This window comes from Erinaceus europaeus, chromosome 4 (assembly GCF_950295315.1).
Source record: "Erinaceus europaeus chromosome 4, mEriEur2.1, whole genome shotgun sequence".
NCBI classification, from domain to species: Eukaryota; Metazoa; Chordata; class Mammalia; order Eulipotyphla; family Erinaceidae; genus Erinaceus; species Erinaceus europaeus.
In genome coordinates this window covers 5,807,016-5,825,722 of record NC_080165.1, presented here as the reverse complement: position 1 = coordinate 5,825,722, position 18,707 = coordinate 5,807,016, and the positions used below count along the sequence as shown (strand labels likewise).

Here is an 18,707-nt window from a genome sequence, read left to right as displayed (position 1 = left end):
TCCCCCTCTCTGTCTTCCCCTCCTCTCTCCATGTCTCTCTGCCCTATCCAACAATGATGATAATCAATAATAACAACAATAACTGCAGCAATAAAAAAAGGGCAACAAAAGGGAAAATAAATAAGTATTAAAAATTTTTAAAAAGAAAGAAAGAAATGAAAGGGGACTGGGCAGTGCGGCACCCAGTGCGGTACACAGGTAACAGTGCACAAGAAGTGCCCGTCTGCAGGGGAATGTCTCACCAGCACTGAGGCAGTGCTGACCGTGTTTTCTCTTTCTCCCTCCCTCCCTTTCTGTCTTTCCTTTTTTCCCTTCAACTCATTAACTTGATAGGATGGACAGGGAAAGAGGACAGAGAGGGAGAGAAAGACGCCTGCAGCCCTGCTTCACCATCTGTGAAGATTTCTCCTTGTAAGTGAGGACTGGGGGCTTGAACCCAGGTCCTTACATACGGTGATATATACACTTAACCAGGTACACCCCTGCCTTGCCCCCCTTTTTTTCTTCTCTTTTCTCTCTCTCTCTCTCTCTCTCTCTCTCTTTTTTTTCTTCCAGGGTTATTGATGAATCCACTGCTTCTGGCAGCCATTTTCCCATTGTTGTTGTTGTTGCTGGATAAGACAAAGAGGAATTGAGAAGACGGGATATAGAGAGGGGAGAAAAGACAGCCACCTGCAGGCCTGCTTCACCACCTGTAAAGAGACTGCCTGCAAGTGGGGAGTCGGGGCTTGAACCTGGGTCCTCAGGCCGGTCCTTGTGCTTCGTGCCGTGTGCACTTAACCTGCTGCATTACTGCCCTGCCGCCTGCCACTCCTTTCCCCCCTTTCTAACTCTTCCTGCCATCTCAGTTTCTCTGTCTCTAAACAAAGTAAATAAATTAAATTATATATTTAAAATGAAATAAAAGGCAGCTGGCCATGCGGCTTCACACTGGCTGAGTCCATGTTTCCATGAGCAAGGACCCAAGTTTGAGCCCCGGTTCCCCACCTGCAGGGGGACACTTCATGAGCAACGAAGCAGGTCTGCAGGCACCTCGCAGTCTCTCTCCTTACCTTCCCCTTCCGTCTCAGTCTCTCTCTGTCCTGTCAAATAAAAATCGAGGTTTGGGGGATGACATCTGGGAACTTTGGTTTCTCAATGCTGGCATCAAGGCCCAGCGACAATCTTGGTGGCGACACAAATATGGAAGAAGTAAATAAATAAAAGGCATTTAAATTGGATAGGGATGAACACAGCTGTTTCTATCTACAAATGACGTACTCTTAGATGTAATCTTTGAGGCAGCAAACCCAAAAGACTTCCCAACACACAACTTTTAGAGTGAGTGCACAAAATTCAGCTAAATTGCAGGGTACAAAACAAGCACCCCAAATTATCTGCATTTCTTTACACTAACAGTGAGCAGCCTGGAAAGAAAGTTAAGAATCCCATTGACAATAATAAAAAGAGTAAAATACATATCATCTAACCAGGAGATCAAAGCCTTAAGACTCTGGAGCCTACAAATCACTACGGATAAAAATGAGAGAAAACATAAATACACAAAAAGGCATTTGTGCTTCTGGCCTGAGAGACAACAGTCAGATGACAGCAACCCCAGAGTGGTACACAGAGTCCATCGTTATCAGAATGCCAGTGGCGAGTGTAGAAATAAAAATGCGAGATAGTTCTCCGAATTCCTATGGGGCCTCAAAGATTCTCAAATAGCCGAAACAACTCGGGAGTACACACACTTCCTAATTTCACAAAACAGTCTGCAATAGAATAGCCCTGAAACAAACCTATTCACAGAGTGAAAGACAGTCTTTTCAACAAGTCGTGTGACAAGAACTAGATATTTATATGGGAAAGAAAGAAGCCGAGATCTTACATCATATGAGAGTAAAAAAAAAAAAAATCAGCTCAAACTGAATCAAAGATAGAAACCTAAAAATCTCAGGAGTCGGGTGGTAGCGCAGCAGGTTAAGCGCACTTGGTGCAAAGTGCAAGGACCGGCCATAAGGATCCTGGTTTGAGCCCCCCGGCTCCCCACCTGCAGGGGAGTCGCTTCACAGGTGATGAAGCAGATCTGCAGGTGTCTGTCTTTCTCTCCTCCTCTCTGTCTTACCGTCCTTTCTCCATTTCTCTCTGTCCTATCCAACAACGACATCAATAATAACTACAACAATAAAACAACAAGGACAACAAAAGAGAATAAATAAATAAATGTAAAAAAATTTTTAAAAAGAGAAACCTAAAAATCTCTATGGGGGGGAACAAGTGCAAAACTCCAGTGGGTTTTGCAACAATTTTTTTTTTTGCCTCCAGGGTTATCGTTGGGGCTCAGTGCCTACAGCAAGAATCCACTACTCCTAGCGGCCATTTTCTCCATTTGTCGTTGTTGGACAGGACAGAGAGAAATGGAGAGAGGCGGGGAAGACAAAGAGGGGGAAAGAAAGACAGACATCTGCAGACCTGCTTCACCTCTTGTGAAGTGACCTCCTTGCAGGTGGAGAACCTGGGGCTCGAACCGGGATCCTTGAGCAGGGCCTTATGCTTCCTGCCGTGTGCGCTTAACCCAGTGCTCCACCAGCCGGCCCCCTTGTAATAATTTTTCATCTGACAGAAAATTCCAATCAACAACAAAAAGAGATAAATTAGACTAAGTAAAAAAATTTAAGTGTCTGTGTATTAGAAAAACATTTTCAAGATAGTGAAAAGAGGGACCAGAAGGTGACACACCTGGTAAAGTGCACACAGTACCATGCACAAGGATGTGGGTTCAAGCCTCCCAGTCAGTCCCCTATGCAGGGGGGACGCTTCCCAAGTGGTGAAGCAGGGCTGTAGGTGTCTCTCTGTCTCTCTCCCCTTTCTCTCCAAATTTCTCTCTGTCCTACCTACCAAATAGAATAAAGTTTAAAAAAATTAAAAAGTTAAATAAAATTTCTTTAAAAATAAATAATAAGCAATCCCAGCTCAAAGATTCAGTGTGGTGCAGTCTTGTTTTTCTCTGTCTGTATAAAATTGCATACCATTTGAAGATACTATTGACAGCAGTGAAGCTATTACAAAGAGAGAGGTGAGGGGAAGGGAAGGAGGAAGGGAGGGAGGCAGAGAAGAAGGGACAGTCAACAGAATGGAATATATTATTTAAAGAACATGTATCTGTTAATAAACTAATATTAACCTAACTGACTATCTAGTCCTAATTTACAATTTACAGAAAACAGGTGAGAGAAAGAAAAATAGAATTTTAATATCATTAAGGAAGCAGACCAGTTAGAACATGAGGCATTCTAAAAGACAGTGGGCCTGGCAGGTGTGCTGGACAAGATCAAAATAAGTGACAGGGGCTCCCTCCCCCTCCCCCAAAAAAGACAAAACTTAAAACATGACTGACTTTTAAATTATGTATGGCTCAGAAAGGAGAGAGCTTTAAGACATGAAATAATGGGGCCATGAGCCTACACATTCAGGATAATGATCTTATCGCTGTGTAGGAAATACAGGAAGTCACACTAGACTAAAAGGTTAACTGCTGTGTTGGAAATTCACTCTTAAATCAGGGCTGAAAAAGAACAGAAAGTGAGAGGGTGGTCAGATTTCACAGGAAAGTCTATGAGTGAACACTGCACTACTTCTTTTCTGTAGATGTGGATTTAAAAATAAAAGTATGAAGTTTATGATAAGAAAGCTATGGGGTACTAGATTGTGTGACTTAAAATGATCGAACACAGTGAATTTTAGGGGCTAAGGGGTGGTGCACCTGGTTGAGCACATGTTACAATGCGCAAGGACCTGAGTTTTATTTTGTTTATTATTTACTGGATAGAGACAGAGAGAAACTGAGAGGGGAGGGGAGACAGAGAGGGAGAGAGACGGAGAGACACCTGCAGCCCTGCTTCACCACTCCAAAGCTTTCCCTCTGCAGGTGGGGGTCAGGGGGTCCCTGAACCTGGGACGCTGGTCACTGAAATGTGTGAGCTTAACCAGGTGCGCCACCACCTGCTCTGTATATATATTATTTATTTATTTATTTATTTATTTATTTATTGCTGGGGGTTGTTGCTGGGGCTTGGTGTGCCACCACTATGAATCCACCGCTCCTGGGGGCCATTTTTTTCCCCGATTTTTTTTGGATAGGACAGAGAGAAATGGAGAGAGGAGGGGAAGACAGAGAGGAGGAGAGAAAGACAGACACCTGCAGACCTGCTTCACCGCTTGTGAAGCGACCCCTTGCAGGTGGGGAGCCGGGGGCTCGAACCCAGACCCTTGTGCAGGTCCTTCATCTTCACACTTAACCGCGTGCCACCGCGTGCCAGACTGCCAGGCCCCCTTCATTTATTATTTTTTTAACCAGAGCACTGCTCAGCTCTGGCTTATGGTGGTGTGGGGATTGAACATGAGACTTTGGAGCCTTAGGCACTGGAGTCTCTTTGCATAACCATTATGCTGTCCACCCCACCCTCTCAAACTGTTCTGCACAGGTCAGTTCTCCTAAGTCATGATGCAGAATACATCCTCTCTGTAGTATCATTGCACCAGGCACAGTGAAGTCTCACACTGAGACAGAGAAGGATATGAATCTTTATACCTTACTAGAAAACATGGTATAACCATTTTTTTAAATATTTATTTTATTTATTTATTCCCTTTTGTTGCCCTTGTTGTTTTTTATTGTTGTAGTTATTATTGTTGTTGTCGTTGTTGGATAGGACAGAGAGAAATGGAGAGAGGAGGGGAAGACAGAGAGGGGGAGAGAAAGACAGACACCTGCAGACCTGCTTCACCGCCTGGGAAGCGACTCCCCTGCAGGTGGGGCGCCGGGGTTTGAACCGGGATCCTTATGCCGGTCCTTGTGCTTTGCGCCACCTGCGCTTAACCCGCTGTGCTACAGCCCGACTCCTGGTATAACCACTTTTTAAAAAAAAATTAAATAACTTTTTTTTAAAAAAATTATTTATAAAAAGGGAGCACTGACAAAACCATAGGATAGGAGGGATACAACTCCACACAGTTCCCACCACCAGAACTCCGTATCCCATCCCATAGTGACCCTGGGTCCATACTCCTAGAGGGATCAAGAACAGGAAAGCGGGAGTCAGGTGGTAGCACAGCGAGTTAAGCACAGTGGCGCAAAGCGCAAGGACCGGCGTAAGGATCCCGGTTCCAGCCCCCGGCTCCCCACCTGCAGGGGAGTCGCTTCCCAGGCGGTGCAGCAGGTCTGCAGGTGTCTGTCTTTCTCTCCCCCTCTCTGTCTTCCCCTCCTCTCTCCATTTCTCTCTGTCCTATCCAACAGCGAACAACAGCAACAATAACAATAATAACCACAACAAGGCTACAACAACAAGGACAACAAAAGGGGGGAAAATAGCTTCCAGGAGCAGTGGATTCATGGTGCAGGCACTGAGCCCCAGCAATAACCCTGGAGGCAAAAAGAAAGAAAGAAGGAAGGAAGGAAAGAAAGAAAGAAAGAAAGGGAAAGGAAAGGAAAGGAAAGGAAAGGAAAGGAAAGGAAAGGAAAGGAAAGGAAAGGAAAGGAAAGGAAAGGAAAGGAAAGGAAAGGAAAGGAAAGGAAAGGAAAGGAAAGGAAAGGAAAGGAAAGGAAAGGAAAGGAAAGCTGTCAGGGGAGGGGATGGGATTCGGAGTTCTGGTGGCGGGAATTGTGTGGAGTTGTACCCCTCTTGTCCTATGGTTTTGTCAGTGTTTCAGTTTTATATGATTCAACTGCCGTCATTCATTTTGGAGTACTCAGGAGGAAGGATGAGCTAGTGGCAACTTAGAAACATCAACCAAGCACGGTCTCCACTGGTTGAACATTCAACGGTCCATAGGTCAATGCACAGGTTCACACACCTGGGTTGATGGATGGAGGAGGTGGAGGCGGGAGGGGGCGGCCTTCCTTCATGGCGAGCGAGCACCGCTTTGCGGATCGAATGGCATCAATGAACTCTTCGTGCTGCTGCCTCCAGTTAGATTTCCTGACGGGCTGAGGCTGAGTAAACAAACACAGAAAGAACTAAAACCAACCTAGGTAGACCCATTATTATTATTATTACTAGTTTGCCTCCAGGGTTATTGCTGGGGTCTGGTGCTTGCACTACGAATCCACTGCTCCTGGAGGCCTTTTTTTTCCCCTTTTTGTTGCCCTCGTGTTTTGTTTTGTTTTTTATCGTTGTTGTTATTGTTATCGTTGTTGTTGGATAGGTGAGAGAGAAATGGAGAGAGGAGGGGAAGACAGAGAGGGGGAGAGAAAGACAGACACCTGCAGACCTGCTTCACCGCCTGTGAAGCGACTCCCCTGCAGGTGGGGAGCCGGGGGCTCGAACCAGGATCCTTACGACAATCCTTGCGCTTGGCGCCATGTGTGCTTAACCCGCTGCGATACCACCCGCCCCCCTTATTATCTTTTTAACCTGGAGTTTGAACTTACAGGAAACAAGACTGTTGAAATCTGGAGAGAGAAAGGAACTTTTTTTTTTTTTTTTCCCAAAAGTACTAAGAAAGATTTGGAACGGACAGCAGTAAAATTGGCAGATCACAACAGGGAAGGGAAAATACAAAAATCACAGTGGGAAAAACAAAGACGATTTTTCAAGGAGAGACTTAAATGTAAGTTTCAAAGTGACCTTCCTCCAAGTTAATTGCTAGATTTAATGCTACCCGTATGAGAGTATATGCAAGAATCTTTTTTTTTTTCTGCCACATCTGGAAAGTATCAGGAGAACATTTAGGAATCTAAGTGAGCGTGATTAAAAAGAAAACAGTACAGGTGGGTTATACTCACATGACATTGCATTGCACTATCAAGCAAAAATGAAACAGAGAGCCAAAACTGGGATTTGATGTACTTTAAAATGTACCTTGGACTGAGGAGTCTTTCTCACAGTGGGGATGTCTGTGCCCTGTAATCTTTGTCTTAAAGAATTGAAAGGTTTACGCTTTTTGTTGAATAGTTTCCTACATATTGGTCCGTGTCTTCCCTGGAAAAGAAGGAGTGGGGCTCAGCATTTTTTTAACATACAGTCACAAAAATGCCAGTGCCTTGGGGCACTGGGTTCCCCACCCAGCGACTTGAGTCGCCTCTTCAGAGCCACGGTCACCCTCTAACACTCAAACCACAGCAGAGCTGCTTGGTCTGGCTGTCCTCACCCACATCACACAGCACTAGATACTGTGTTTGAGCAAGGACAGACAGTTAAAGAGCTCCGTGGTCAAGATATTTCCATTGTGATTTTACATTATTCTCTTGGCCACTTGGGCAGTATAAAACGATTGCAGGCATTAAATCATGTCAGAGGCACAAAATCTGTAGTTTAGTTTAAATCCAAGTTCATACATATTTCTAATAAAAAGTTAGGTATTAGTGAAGCAACATCTGTGCTTGTTTGGTTTTTGTTTTTTTTTTTTAATTAATTAATTCTTCTGTTTCCTGCCTCCACTCCACAGTTCCTAAGTCCCCAAAGCAAATCATCTGGTAATAGTACAGGGAACCTGAGTTTCAACAACTTAGGGTTCAGTCTGACTGTACTTTTGAAACTGCTGGACATGAAGGGGCATTCAGTGTCCTACCAATGGTCACTTCTCAGGAAACCTTACCACTCAGCTTCTCAAGACTTGGTTCATCTCTCCCACCTTTTCCCATCCAACTCGTTAAAACACTGAAGAGCCAGCATGAGAGCTGACCAGATAGGAAGCTTGTCTTGCCACAGAGGTGGCCTAGGTGAAAGCACCAAGCCCGTATGGAGGGCCTGTCGCACCGCAGGAAATTCCTCTGCTGTGGTCGCTCTCCTCTCTTCTCCCTGTCTCTCTCTCTCTGCCTCCCAAGCCCACACCGTTTCAAATGGAAAAAGAGAGTCGGGTTACTTGATTAAATCCTCTCATGGTTTAGAGGTAGATCTCGGCAGTAAATCTCAGAAAGCACCTACGACAATCTTGACATCTAATGACCCCTTTCCAAATGGCATTTCCCAGCTCTCAGATCTGTTCTCATGATGGGGTGTAGTCCATGACCGGGTCACAACAGCCATGTGAGCTCCCTGTCCAGATTCAAGAATTTCTAACCACAGTTCAGTAAAAGAACTGATATTCAGGTTGGGGGATAGCTGGCCTGGATCAAAAACACCTTTGCCATGTTTGTGACGCAGATTCAATCCGGGTCCCCACTGAATTAAAGGAAGCTTCAGCTGTGTTCCCTTTCATATTCTCTCTATCTCTCTTCTCTCTCTCTCTTCCCCCTTCAAAAAAAGTAAATAAAAATAAAACTATTTAAAAATTAATTGATAATTCCTAAGTTACTTAGAGAAATAAAATCCCCAATACCCCTTTGTGTTTTTTTTTAATATTTATTTATTTTCTTTTGTTGACCTTGTTTTTTTATTACTGTAGTTTTTATTGTTGTTGCTATTAATGTCATCGTTGTTGGATAGGACAGAGAGAAATGGAGAGAGGAGGGGACACAGAGAGGGGGGAGAAAGACAGACACCTGCAGACCTGCTTTACCACCTGTGAAGTGACTCCTCTGCAGGTGGGGAGCCCAGGGCTCGAACCGGGATCCCTAAGGCCGATCCCTGTGCTTTCCACTACCTGCACTTAACCTGCTGCACCACTGCTCGACTCCCCTGTTGTAGTTTTTGCCTACATGTAGTTTGGTTTATAGTTCAAATCCTTGAAATTCTGCCACCTTGATCTAAAATGTCCCAGTGAACAAGTGTCTTATCTTTTTTAATTTAAGGGGGAAAAAACTCATTATCTTGGAAATTCTCTTTAATACTGGGACTCACTACCCTTCGACTCCCTCATTTCTGAATAAATATTTTATTCAACTTTAAAACTTTTGGTCCAGGGACTTGACACTCTGTGAGCTTGACTTTGGTTAAAAAATTAGACCTTGGAACAAGACTTACATCCATTTGTTCAAATTACATAAAACCCTTGAAAGCTGAGGGTTCGGTCTTTAGACGTGGCAAAGCAGGAAACAGAAGGAGGTTTAAGGACTTATCAGAATTAGTGACAAATATGAGGCTAAAAGCCAAGCTTCCAGATGCTCTTGAATTCAATGTTCATTCCTCTCGGCTAGCTAATTTCCCTGGTGCTTTGGCCTTAAAATTTGAATTTTTGATCCTTATAGAAAAGCGGAAAAAGCCAAAGTGTCTCAAGAGATGCTCAGCTGTGCCAAGACATTTTCATCCGGCGTCCTCATAAGCAGAGGAAGATGTTCAGGGTGTTTGTCCCCTTTGAATGCAGAAGCATCAATCTGCCTCCGTATCCTCCGGGTCCTCCAGCCATAGGTTATGGACTTCTCTCTCCTGGCTCTCCCTCCACATCTGTCTTTAATCTCTGCCACCGCGGCCTCCCCACTAACTTGACAGTTCATTTAATCCCAATGAAACACATCTAGAAAATGTCTTTATGTTTACCAGAACATCTGCTGCAAAGCGTCTTCCACAGACTTCACAGGGAAATAAGTGCTGACTGCCATCTGTAGAAGATTCAAGAGCACATGATGTTAGCTTCGTGGAATTGCCTGGCTGAGCGGAAATGACTCGTAGCATACGACCCCAATAGCTTGATGGCCTCCCCCTTCTTTCCTTCTCACCAGACTTCCCCTAAGAAAACTCTTCATACCTTCACCCATGAAGGTTCCCTCTCCTAATAGTTTCACTATAGAGATAAACTCCGTATCAGCTGAGCAGTGTGGAATCATTTAATATGGTCTTAAACAAAGGACCTGGTAGCTTTAGACATGAATATGCAGCTATTACATTACTAGAAATTCATAAATAGACCTATAATAGACATCCTAGCTTCTTCCAACATGAAGACCTCAAACCTCATCTGCTCTATTCTTACCCTGAGGTTCCTGATTATTAAACAGTTTGTTTTGCTTTATATCTTAGTGCTATTCAGTCACCAGGTTCCCGAAGCTACTGACTTCTCTGGGCAGATGACCCCACCAATGTGTCCTGGAGCCTGACTTCCCCAGAGCCCTGCCCCACTAGGGAAAGAGAGAGACGGGCTGGGAGTATGGATCCACCTGTCAATGCCCATAATCTGCAGGGAAGCAATTACAGAAGCCAGACCTTCCACCTTCTGCATCCCACAATGACCTTGGGTCCATCCTCCCAGAGGGATAAAGAATAGGAAGCTATCAGAGGAGGGGATGGAATACAGAGTTCTGGTAGTGGGAATTGTGTGGAGTTGTACCCCTCTTATCCTACAGTCTTTTGGATCATTATCTGCTGGGTTAGCGTGGGGGTGTCTCTTCCTGGGCACATACTCTCTGGGTTGGAGAGAACTCAACTGGAGCTAGCTAGCCTGGGCTGCTATTCACTCAGCAATGTGAGGGAGATGACTCAGGAACCAAACACATGGCAGCAAGGCAATGCAATTCCTCTATTTGATCAGAGAGCCAAGGCTTTTAAAGGGAAGACCCAGAAGTGGCAAGCAGGAAATGGAAATGGCTAGGAAAGGGGCGGAGAAAGGCAAAAGGGCCTGGAAAGATAGGAACTTCCTAAGCAACTGTTGTGAGGGTTTTAACTGGTAGGATTAATAATACCCTGCAGGCAGGGAGGGTCTTGAGGGTAGAAAGGAGATAGATCAAAGGAATGGAATGAGTGGGGTTCTTTCAGGCAAAAGAATGTAGATAAGCCATAGTATCAGGAATGCAGGGTGAAGCAGGGGGAGCTGGCTTAATGTTTTAAGGAATGCCAGACTCCTGGAGGCAGAAAAATGTAGGATGCTTTGTGAGGGTCCTCACAATTTCCCGAAATCTCCCCTTTTCTTTTTATCTAATGGCCATACTATCAGGAATGCAGTGTGCTTTGTGAGGCAGGGAGTCTGATAAGACGGAGCAAACCTTTAGCGTTACTCCTGTCCCTTCTTGCTAAACCTCTCAGTATATAGAGAGAGACTGACAGGATAGACGCACTCCTCAGGACAAACCCTGCCAGGCTCTACCACATCCTCACAATTACCCGACATCTCCCCATTTCTTTTTATCTAATGGCCATATTTAAATGGGTCAATGTCTGTAAAAGACTCTATTTATGTCAGAGGAATAGCAGTGTATGGGTGAACAAAAACCTTTTGGGCAGAAAACTGAATGATATCATGCAGGCATTTTTAAAAGAACTGAAGTAAGACAGGGAGTGATGAGTAAGAGTAGCAAGAGCCAGCATGAGGCTGAGGGGAGGCCTGGTAGGCAGAGAGGGGCTGCCTGATGGGTGGAAGGGGGCGCTGCCTGATAGGCAGAGGAGTGGGGGCACTGCAGATAGGCTGAGGGGTAAGAGGGGTGATCTGGCATTGCAGGGTTCTGAGACAGCTGGTTGCAAAGTCCATGGACTGCTACAGTCAGTCCTCAAGAAGTCCAGCAGTGTAAAGTGAGTGTCCAAGAGCTCCACTAGCAAGTCCGATAGAAGTGTCATCCCAATGCCAACAACCAGGGGAAGAGACACCGCACATCTTATCTTGGTGGGGGAAGACAGCTACCGGAATTTTGCTTTTCTGTAGAGAGTGAGCTGAAACCGCCAAAAGGTGACAGGTGAAGCAGAAGCAGGAAGGGCAGACAGTGATGGGCAAGAGAAGGGCACCAGGAAAGTTTTGTCCTTGGAGTCTGTGAATCAGGTTCTTCAGATTGTGCCAGGTCACATCATGGGTTTCAGGGGGTGTTGTAGTCATGCCATCTTGTGGGCAATGTCAGATGGCAGGGGTCCAGATGGTTTCAGGGATTCTGTATGAGCAGTTGGTTCTTCATGTGAAGGCTTGACATAGCTGTAATCATTCACTTGTGAAGAAAAACCTTGTACCAAGTTAGAAGTTTACTATAACCGATAACTGGATGATTAGAATTGGTTTAAATATCTTTATGACCAAATTTTGTTAACATAGATTGATTTTTAACTGATTTTTACTTTAAACAAACTCAGGTTACTTAGAGAGTTAACACACATGAGTGAGAATGTTTCTTAGAACATTTACAATGCCAGACAGATGCAAGATTTGTTGTGGATTAATTTCCATAAGATCAGTTCACAGGGCATTTTTTGGGGGGGCTCCAAAAATGTCCTATAACTCTTTTTAGTTAAATATGTAGAGAATATGTATTTTAATTTTGGAAATGAAGAATTTTAATGTTAAATATTTAGATTTTTACTTTAAATACTCAGTTACTTTAGCAAATTAATTTTACCTTTATAAGAATTGTGTTGAAAAGTCCTTCATTTAACTTTGTCTGGTAAGAATGTAACTTCAAAGTTACACTTTTAACCTTAAAGTTAATGTTTACCAAACTTCAAACACACACAAACATGTAGTCTATAACACACAATAGGAGAAAAACTTTTGTTATGAAGACATATCATGTCAAACACAAATTTAGATCTGTACTGTCTTACTTGAACCATTTTTACTCACACAGTTTTCAAGACTAAACATTTCACATTTATACCAAGGCTTAAAAAAATCAAAAGAGGAACAAACAAATTTTTAGGATTATTTCTGGACATCTCCAGAAACCTCTGCCATGTCTGGCATTTCCATATAAGGTCAATTAAGTTTCAGAGTACTCTGAGCAAAATGGGTCTTATGTAAGATTTTCAGTCATTCGTAACACTCACAAAAACACAACTGGCCAATCATAGCATGGAGCAGGGGTTTACAGCTGTAGAATTTTTACTGGAATAGTGACATAAAACTGTTTGCCTAACCTGATACTTTCCAAGGGTGACGGGTGAAGCAGAGGGAGAAGACAGCAGGCTTAAGATATTCAGAGGGAATGAGGAGGGGAGAAAGAAGGAGTAGGGAGGTTTTGTTTTGGGGCTCTGTAAACCAGGTTTTTCAGGTCCTGCCATGTCACATTATGGGTCCTGGAGGATGTCCTTCTCCAAAAAGGGTCTCAAAATCCCAGTTAGGTTGGTTCTGACTATTCCTGTGGGATTGCTGCAGGCATTCATCCCTGAAAAAGGCTTCTCATTGAAGGAAGAGTGGGCCTGGGGGCGTAGAGTGAGTTATGTCCCTCCAGTCTTGGGGATTGTTAAGGTTCTGGAGAAAGCCTTGTAAAATATATCTGATCCATGGAACATGAACTCCATCCTCTTTGACCACCTGACGAAGTTCCTTAAGATCTGTGGAGGAATATGGGTACCATGCCTGAGGTCTCTGTCTATTGGGGGTAACATTTACTGGGAATGTGTGGACTTTCTCTGGAGGAAAAGCTCCATCACGAAGCCAGCAAAGGTATTCTTTGTCCATTAGCGGTGTAGCAGCAGAGGGAGCTGCAGTAGAAGGAGCCGCAGAAGGGGCGGGGGCAGCCGGAGATGTGTTTGCCGAAAACGGAGCCACTGGACGAACTGCAGAGGGTTTAGGGTGGGTCAGGATCAGGGAAGGTGGGGGGACAGGCTCAGGAGGCTTTGCTTTCTCTAGAAGGCATGTATGGTGCTGGGCAAGCAGAATGATCTTCTCCTTTAAATCTTGGATCACAACCTCAAGGTCCCTTAGACTGGGGCTGTTTTCCAAGTTAGAGTTGCCACTCTCCGCAGGAGACATAGGAGGGGGAGCCAGGGAAGTCTCAGCGGGAACTTCCTTGGTCTTTTTGGGCTCTGCATACCTCCTGAAAGCTGCAATCATGGTCAAGAGGAACCAGGGTGTGGTCTAGAGCAAATTGTCCCAGAGTCAGAGAAACTAGCAGAAAAGGAGTAGAGGATTTGGGGACCCTCTTGATAAGGAGGAAGGTTGCTCATGACAGAGGGGTCTCAGGAAATAAGAAGAGGGAGAAAAAGAACCACAATGCCTTCATAAACACAAGGTTGCAGAGAGCCAAGCGGCCATATACTTATCTGGGGCTGGGGCACCTTCGTACGTCTGCTGCTTGTGTGTGAAGCCAGGGGGGGAGTAGGCCCCACGTTGGGTGCCAGATACCGAGCTAGTGTGGGGGTGCCTCTTCCCGGGCATATACTCTGGGTTGGAGAGAACTTGACCGGAGCCAGCCTGGGCTGCTATTCACTCAGCAATGCGAGGAGATGACTCAGGAACCAAACACATGGCAGCAAGGCAATGCAATTCCCCTATTTGTTCAGAGAGCCAACGCTTTTAAGGGGAAGACCAGAAGTGGCAAGCAGGAAACGGAAATGGCTAGGAAAGGGGTGGAGAAAGGCAAAAGGGGCTGGAAAGGTAGGAACTTCCTAAGCAACTGTTGTGAGGGTTTTAACTGGTAGGATTAATAATACCCTGCAGGCAGGGAGGGTCTTGAGGGTAGAAAGAAAATAGATCAAAGGAAAAGAATGGGCGGGGATCTTTGAGGCAAAAGAATGTAGATAGGCCATAGTATCAGGAATGCAGGGTGGTGCAGGGGGAGCTGGCTTAATGTTTTAAGGAATGCCAGGCTCCTGGAGGCTGAAAAATGCAGAGTGCTTTGTGAGGCTCCTCACAATTTCCTCACAATTATTAAATCACTAGTACAGATAAATTTTAAAAATTAATTCATAAACACTTCAGTAGTGGCACATTTAGGATCCTAGTAAATGAAGGTTTTGGGTAGGGTGCAGACAATAGACCAGATGTGATCATTGCCTAGTCGTCGAACTTCAGGTAAACACTGAGAATGACTTTCCTGCTCCCGAGAAACTCTCTACTGGAGAAACTCCCACCCAAGAACAAAGAAGTCAAAGAGATGAAGCAGACTGCAAGCAACTGATCGACTGGTAGCTCACATGCGATGACATCATAGCACAGAGAAACTCATGAGGATGGGTGTTCAGTGTTGGAATTATTTATGGAACTGGTGAATTGCCCAGACAGGATGTGTGCCTCAGTGAATAAGTCAAGGGCCATAATTACAGCATTTTCACCAGTTGTTTGTTTTGCTTTCAGTTGCGTTTACAGTGGTGCTTTAAAAGTTATACTGGGGGAGTCAGGTGGTAGCACAGCGGGTTAAGCACAGCTGGCGGAAAGCGCAAGGATGGCTTAAGAGCCCAGTTCGAGCCCCTGGCTCCCCACCTGCAGGGGAGTCGCTTCACAGGTGGTGAAGCAGTTCTGCAGGCGTCTTCTTGTCTGTCTTCCTCTCTATCTCCCCCTTCTCTCTCAATTTCTGTCTCTGTCCAATAACAAATAAATACATTTTTTTAAAAAGTATTTAAAAAAGTTATACTGGGGGTCCACGCACACTGTGCAAAGTGCAAGGACCAGTGAACAGATCCCAGTTCCAGCCCCCGGCTCCCAACCTGCAGGGTAGTTGCTTCACAGGTGGTGAAGCAGGTCTGCAGGTGTCTGTCTTTCTCTCCCCCTCTCTGTCTTCCCCTCCTCTCTCCATTTCTCTCTGTGTCCTATCCAACCACAATAGCAGCCATAACAACAACAGTGGGGAAAAGATGGCCTCCAAGGGCAGTGGATTTGTAGTACAAGCACCACGCCCCAACAATAACCCAGTAGGGAAGACAGAAAGAAAGAAAGAAAGAAAGAAAGAAAGAAAGAAAGAAAGAAAGAAAGAAAGAAAGAAAGAAAGAAAGAGAAGAGAGAAGAGAGGGAGGAAGGGAGGGAGAAAGAGAAGGGGGCAGGTGGTGGTGCGCCTGGTTACGTGCTCACAGTACAATGCACAAAGACCGGGGTTCAGGCCCCCTGGTTCCCACGTGCAGGGGGAAATCTTTGTGAGTGGTGAAGCAGGGCTGCAGGTTTCTCTCTGCCTCTCTATTCCCCATCCCCTCTCAATTTCTTTCTGTCTCTATCCCATTATATATAATAAAAAAGAAAGTGAGAGAGAGAGATCGGAAAGAGAGAAGGAAGAAATGAAAGGAGGGAAAGAAGGACAAGATATGACAGCCAGAAATGGTGTAACCATGCAGGCACCAAGCCTCAGGAACAACCCTGATGGAAAGAACAGTAAATGAAGAATAAGCTCAAATATGAAGAAAAGCAACCAGAGATTACTTACACCTCAAAGTATATGATCCACAGGAAAATATCAACAAACATTTGTTGTGTATCCCCAATCACAACAGACTTTCTTTTGTCATTTTTATTTAAATTTTTTAAATATTTTATTTGTTTTCCCTTTTGTTGCCCTTGTTGTCTTTTATTGTTGTTGTAGTTATTGTTGTTGTTATTGATGTTGTTGTTGTTGGATAGGACAGAGAGAAATGGAGAGAGGAGGGGAAGACAGAGAGGGGGAGAGAAAGACAGACACCTGCAGACCTGCTTCACCACCTGTGAAGCGACTCCCCTGCAGGTGGGGAGCTAGGGGGCTCGAACCAGGATCCTTATGCAGGTCTTTGCACTTTGCGCCATGTGCACTTAACCCGCTGCACTATCGCCCGACTCCCCAGACTTTCTTTTTTAAAATATATTTTTAAAATTTTAAATTATCTTTATTTATTGGCTAGAGACAGCCAGACATGAAGAGGGAAGGGGGTGATACAGAAGGAGAGAGACACACACAAGAGACATCTGCAGCCTTGCTTCACCACTCACAAAGCTTTCCCCTGCAGATGGGGACTGGGGATCGAACCTGGGTCCTTGCACATTACACCATATGCGCTCAACCAAATCTATTGACTTTCTATAGAGGATGACTAAATAAATTCACTAACTAAATAGCTGTTACGTGCAGTGCTATGGAAAGGCTGAAAGTAACCATGTCTTGATCCAGCAAAGAGAAGAAGATGAAGTCAGATGGCGGTGTCCCTGGTAGGGCGCACACACAGTGCCAAACAGCAGAAGCCAGGTGGAAGCCTTCAGTCCCCACCTGCAGCGGGAAAGCGTCCCAAGCAGTAGGCCACTGATGCCTGTGTCTTTCTCTCCCTCTCTGTCTCTTTCTGTCTCTCACTCTATCAAAAAGAAAGAAAAGGGAGAGAGGGGAAGACTCCCAGCAACTGGCATCAGGCAGGCACCAACCTCCATTGATAACCCTGGTGGCAAAAAAAAAAAAAAAAAAGAAAGAAAGAAAGAAAGAAAGAAAGAAAGAAATCTGGCATCTAATACACTTTGAACGAAGTTACAGAAGTTTATTATGAGAACCAAAAACACCGGGATTCTGAATTTCATTCTATCTTACTTTACTTCAGCATCTGGAGCTGAGTGTAGAACTATATAAAAAAGAAAAGCGGTTTGTTTATATGAAAGAGCTTATGTAAAAGCAACAATCTGGATTTTATTCTACTAAGAAGAAGGCTAATCAGGGGACTGAGTCAGAGGAACTTGAACACGTCTGTGGAAGATTCATATCCCAGAGGTGAGGAGGGCTGAATGGATGGATGGTACTAGAGAAGGGAAATGGGATTTTTGGTAAAGAAAGAAAGAGAGAGGAAGAAAGAAAGGAAGGAAGGAAGAGGAAGAAAAGAAGAAAGAATGAAGAGAGGAAGAAATAAAAAAGAAAGGAAGAGGAACTGGGAGCCATCCTGGGACATGTGGTCAGAGATTTGCCAAGACCAGCTTGGAGGCACGCACCTGAGAGACCTGAGAGAAAAACACTGAAGCAGTGAGAAAAGAAAGGCTGGAGAAAGAGAGAGAGAGATGGAGATTTGGAAAAGAAGAGCCATCTTAGTTAGAAAAATGACCTCAGCTTTGGAAATGGGGAGCTTAAGATGGAGTAATCCAGCCAGAAGGATGGGAATGAGAGAGGTCAAGGCGAGAGACGCAGATGGAGGCTGTGTTTGGAGTGTGATGTAAAGGCGTGTGCTATTGCCAGGGAAGAGGTCATGGAAAGAGAAGTTCAGGGATGATCCCTAGAGAACTCCACACTTAAGGGCCAACAAGATGATAAGCCAGGAGAAGAAGCAGGAGAAAACAAGGACACGGAAAGCAAGGACAGCCGTTTGCAAAAGCAAGGATGGATTAACACAAATCAGATGCTAGTGGATTTAAATCACGTCTTCCCCCATCCGCCAGATGCTGTCTGCTAGGCAGGTGGTGCCCTCCAGCACACGGAGAAGCTGCCCTTCCTCTCCTGTGCTCCTCTGGCTCTGGGAAGCTGAAGATTTTGTTGTTTTTTTTTTCCTAGCAAGAAAAAAACAAAACCCCTCTACATGCTTACTTGTTAATAAAAACTCGTCCTCTAATTATAAAACTGCTGACTTTTATAAACAAACTTTCTCTTATAGCACGGTGTAAGCGTCCTTGTTCCCAAGAACACATTTCCCACATGCCCTCATCTACGTTCCCTAGCAAGTCTGAGAGCTCTGCTTGCAGGTTAAAAAAATGAAACTTAAGGTGAGGCGACTTAGAACAACAGGTAGTAATGACAGCAGCCCAAGACGTAAACCCAAGCCTGTTGCTCTAAAGGTATTAAAACTATTCAAGTATTATCACACATAGGATGTATGTACTAACCTGAAAAGCAAATGGAAATCCTCAGATAACTAATGATATTCGCTTGACATTTCTTTTATTATCTTTGTTTATTTATAAGGTAGAGACAGCCAGAAATTGAGGAGAGGGTGATAGAGAAGGAGAGAGACAGAGAGACATCTGCAGCCTTGTTTCACCACTCCTCAAGTTTTCCCCTTGCAGGTGGGGACCAGGGGCTCGAACCCATGTGGGTCCTTGAACATAGTAGCATGTGACTCAGTCAGGCCTGCCACCACCCTGCCCATGATATTTGGTTTAAGTCAGTCAGTCAGTCTAATTGAGTTGATGCATGTGTGAGTGGTGGGAGGGAAAGAGAGAGAGGACATATCTCTGGTCCATGTGGTACCAAGGATCAGACGTGAGCTCTCCTTGCAAGTCTGGTGCTCTATCCG

General features: G+C 44.7%; 1 protein-coding gene across 1 annotated transcript in view; it reads right to left on the bottom strand.

Moving 5' to 3' along the window:
* ZC2HC1B (zinc finger C2HC-type containing 1B) overlaps window positions 1-18,707 on the bottom strand; it is a 54,917-nt gene that overhangs the window by 25,335 nt on the left and 10,875 nt on the right. The window contains exons 2-4 of the mRNA XM_060190772.1: window positions 9,399-9,460; window positions 6,843-6,962; window positions 5,836-5,974 (exon numbers count right to left, since the gene is read on the bottom strand). Of these exons, the coding sequence (XP_060046755.1) occupies window positions 5,836-5,974; window positions 6,843-6,962; window positions 9,399-9,460 (321 nt within the window). The remainder of the gene's footprint in view (window positions 1-5,835; window positions 5,975-6,842; window positions 6,963-9,398; window positions 9,461-18,707) is intronic.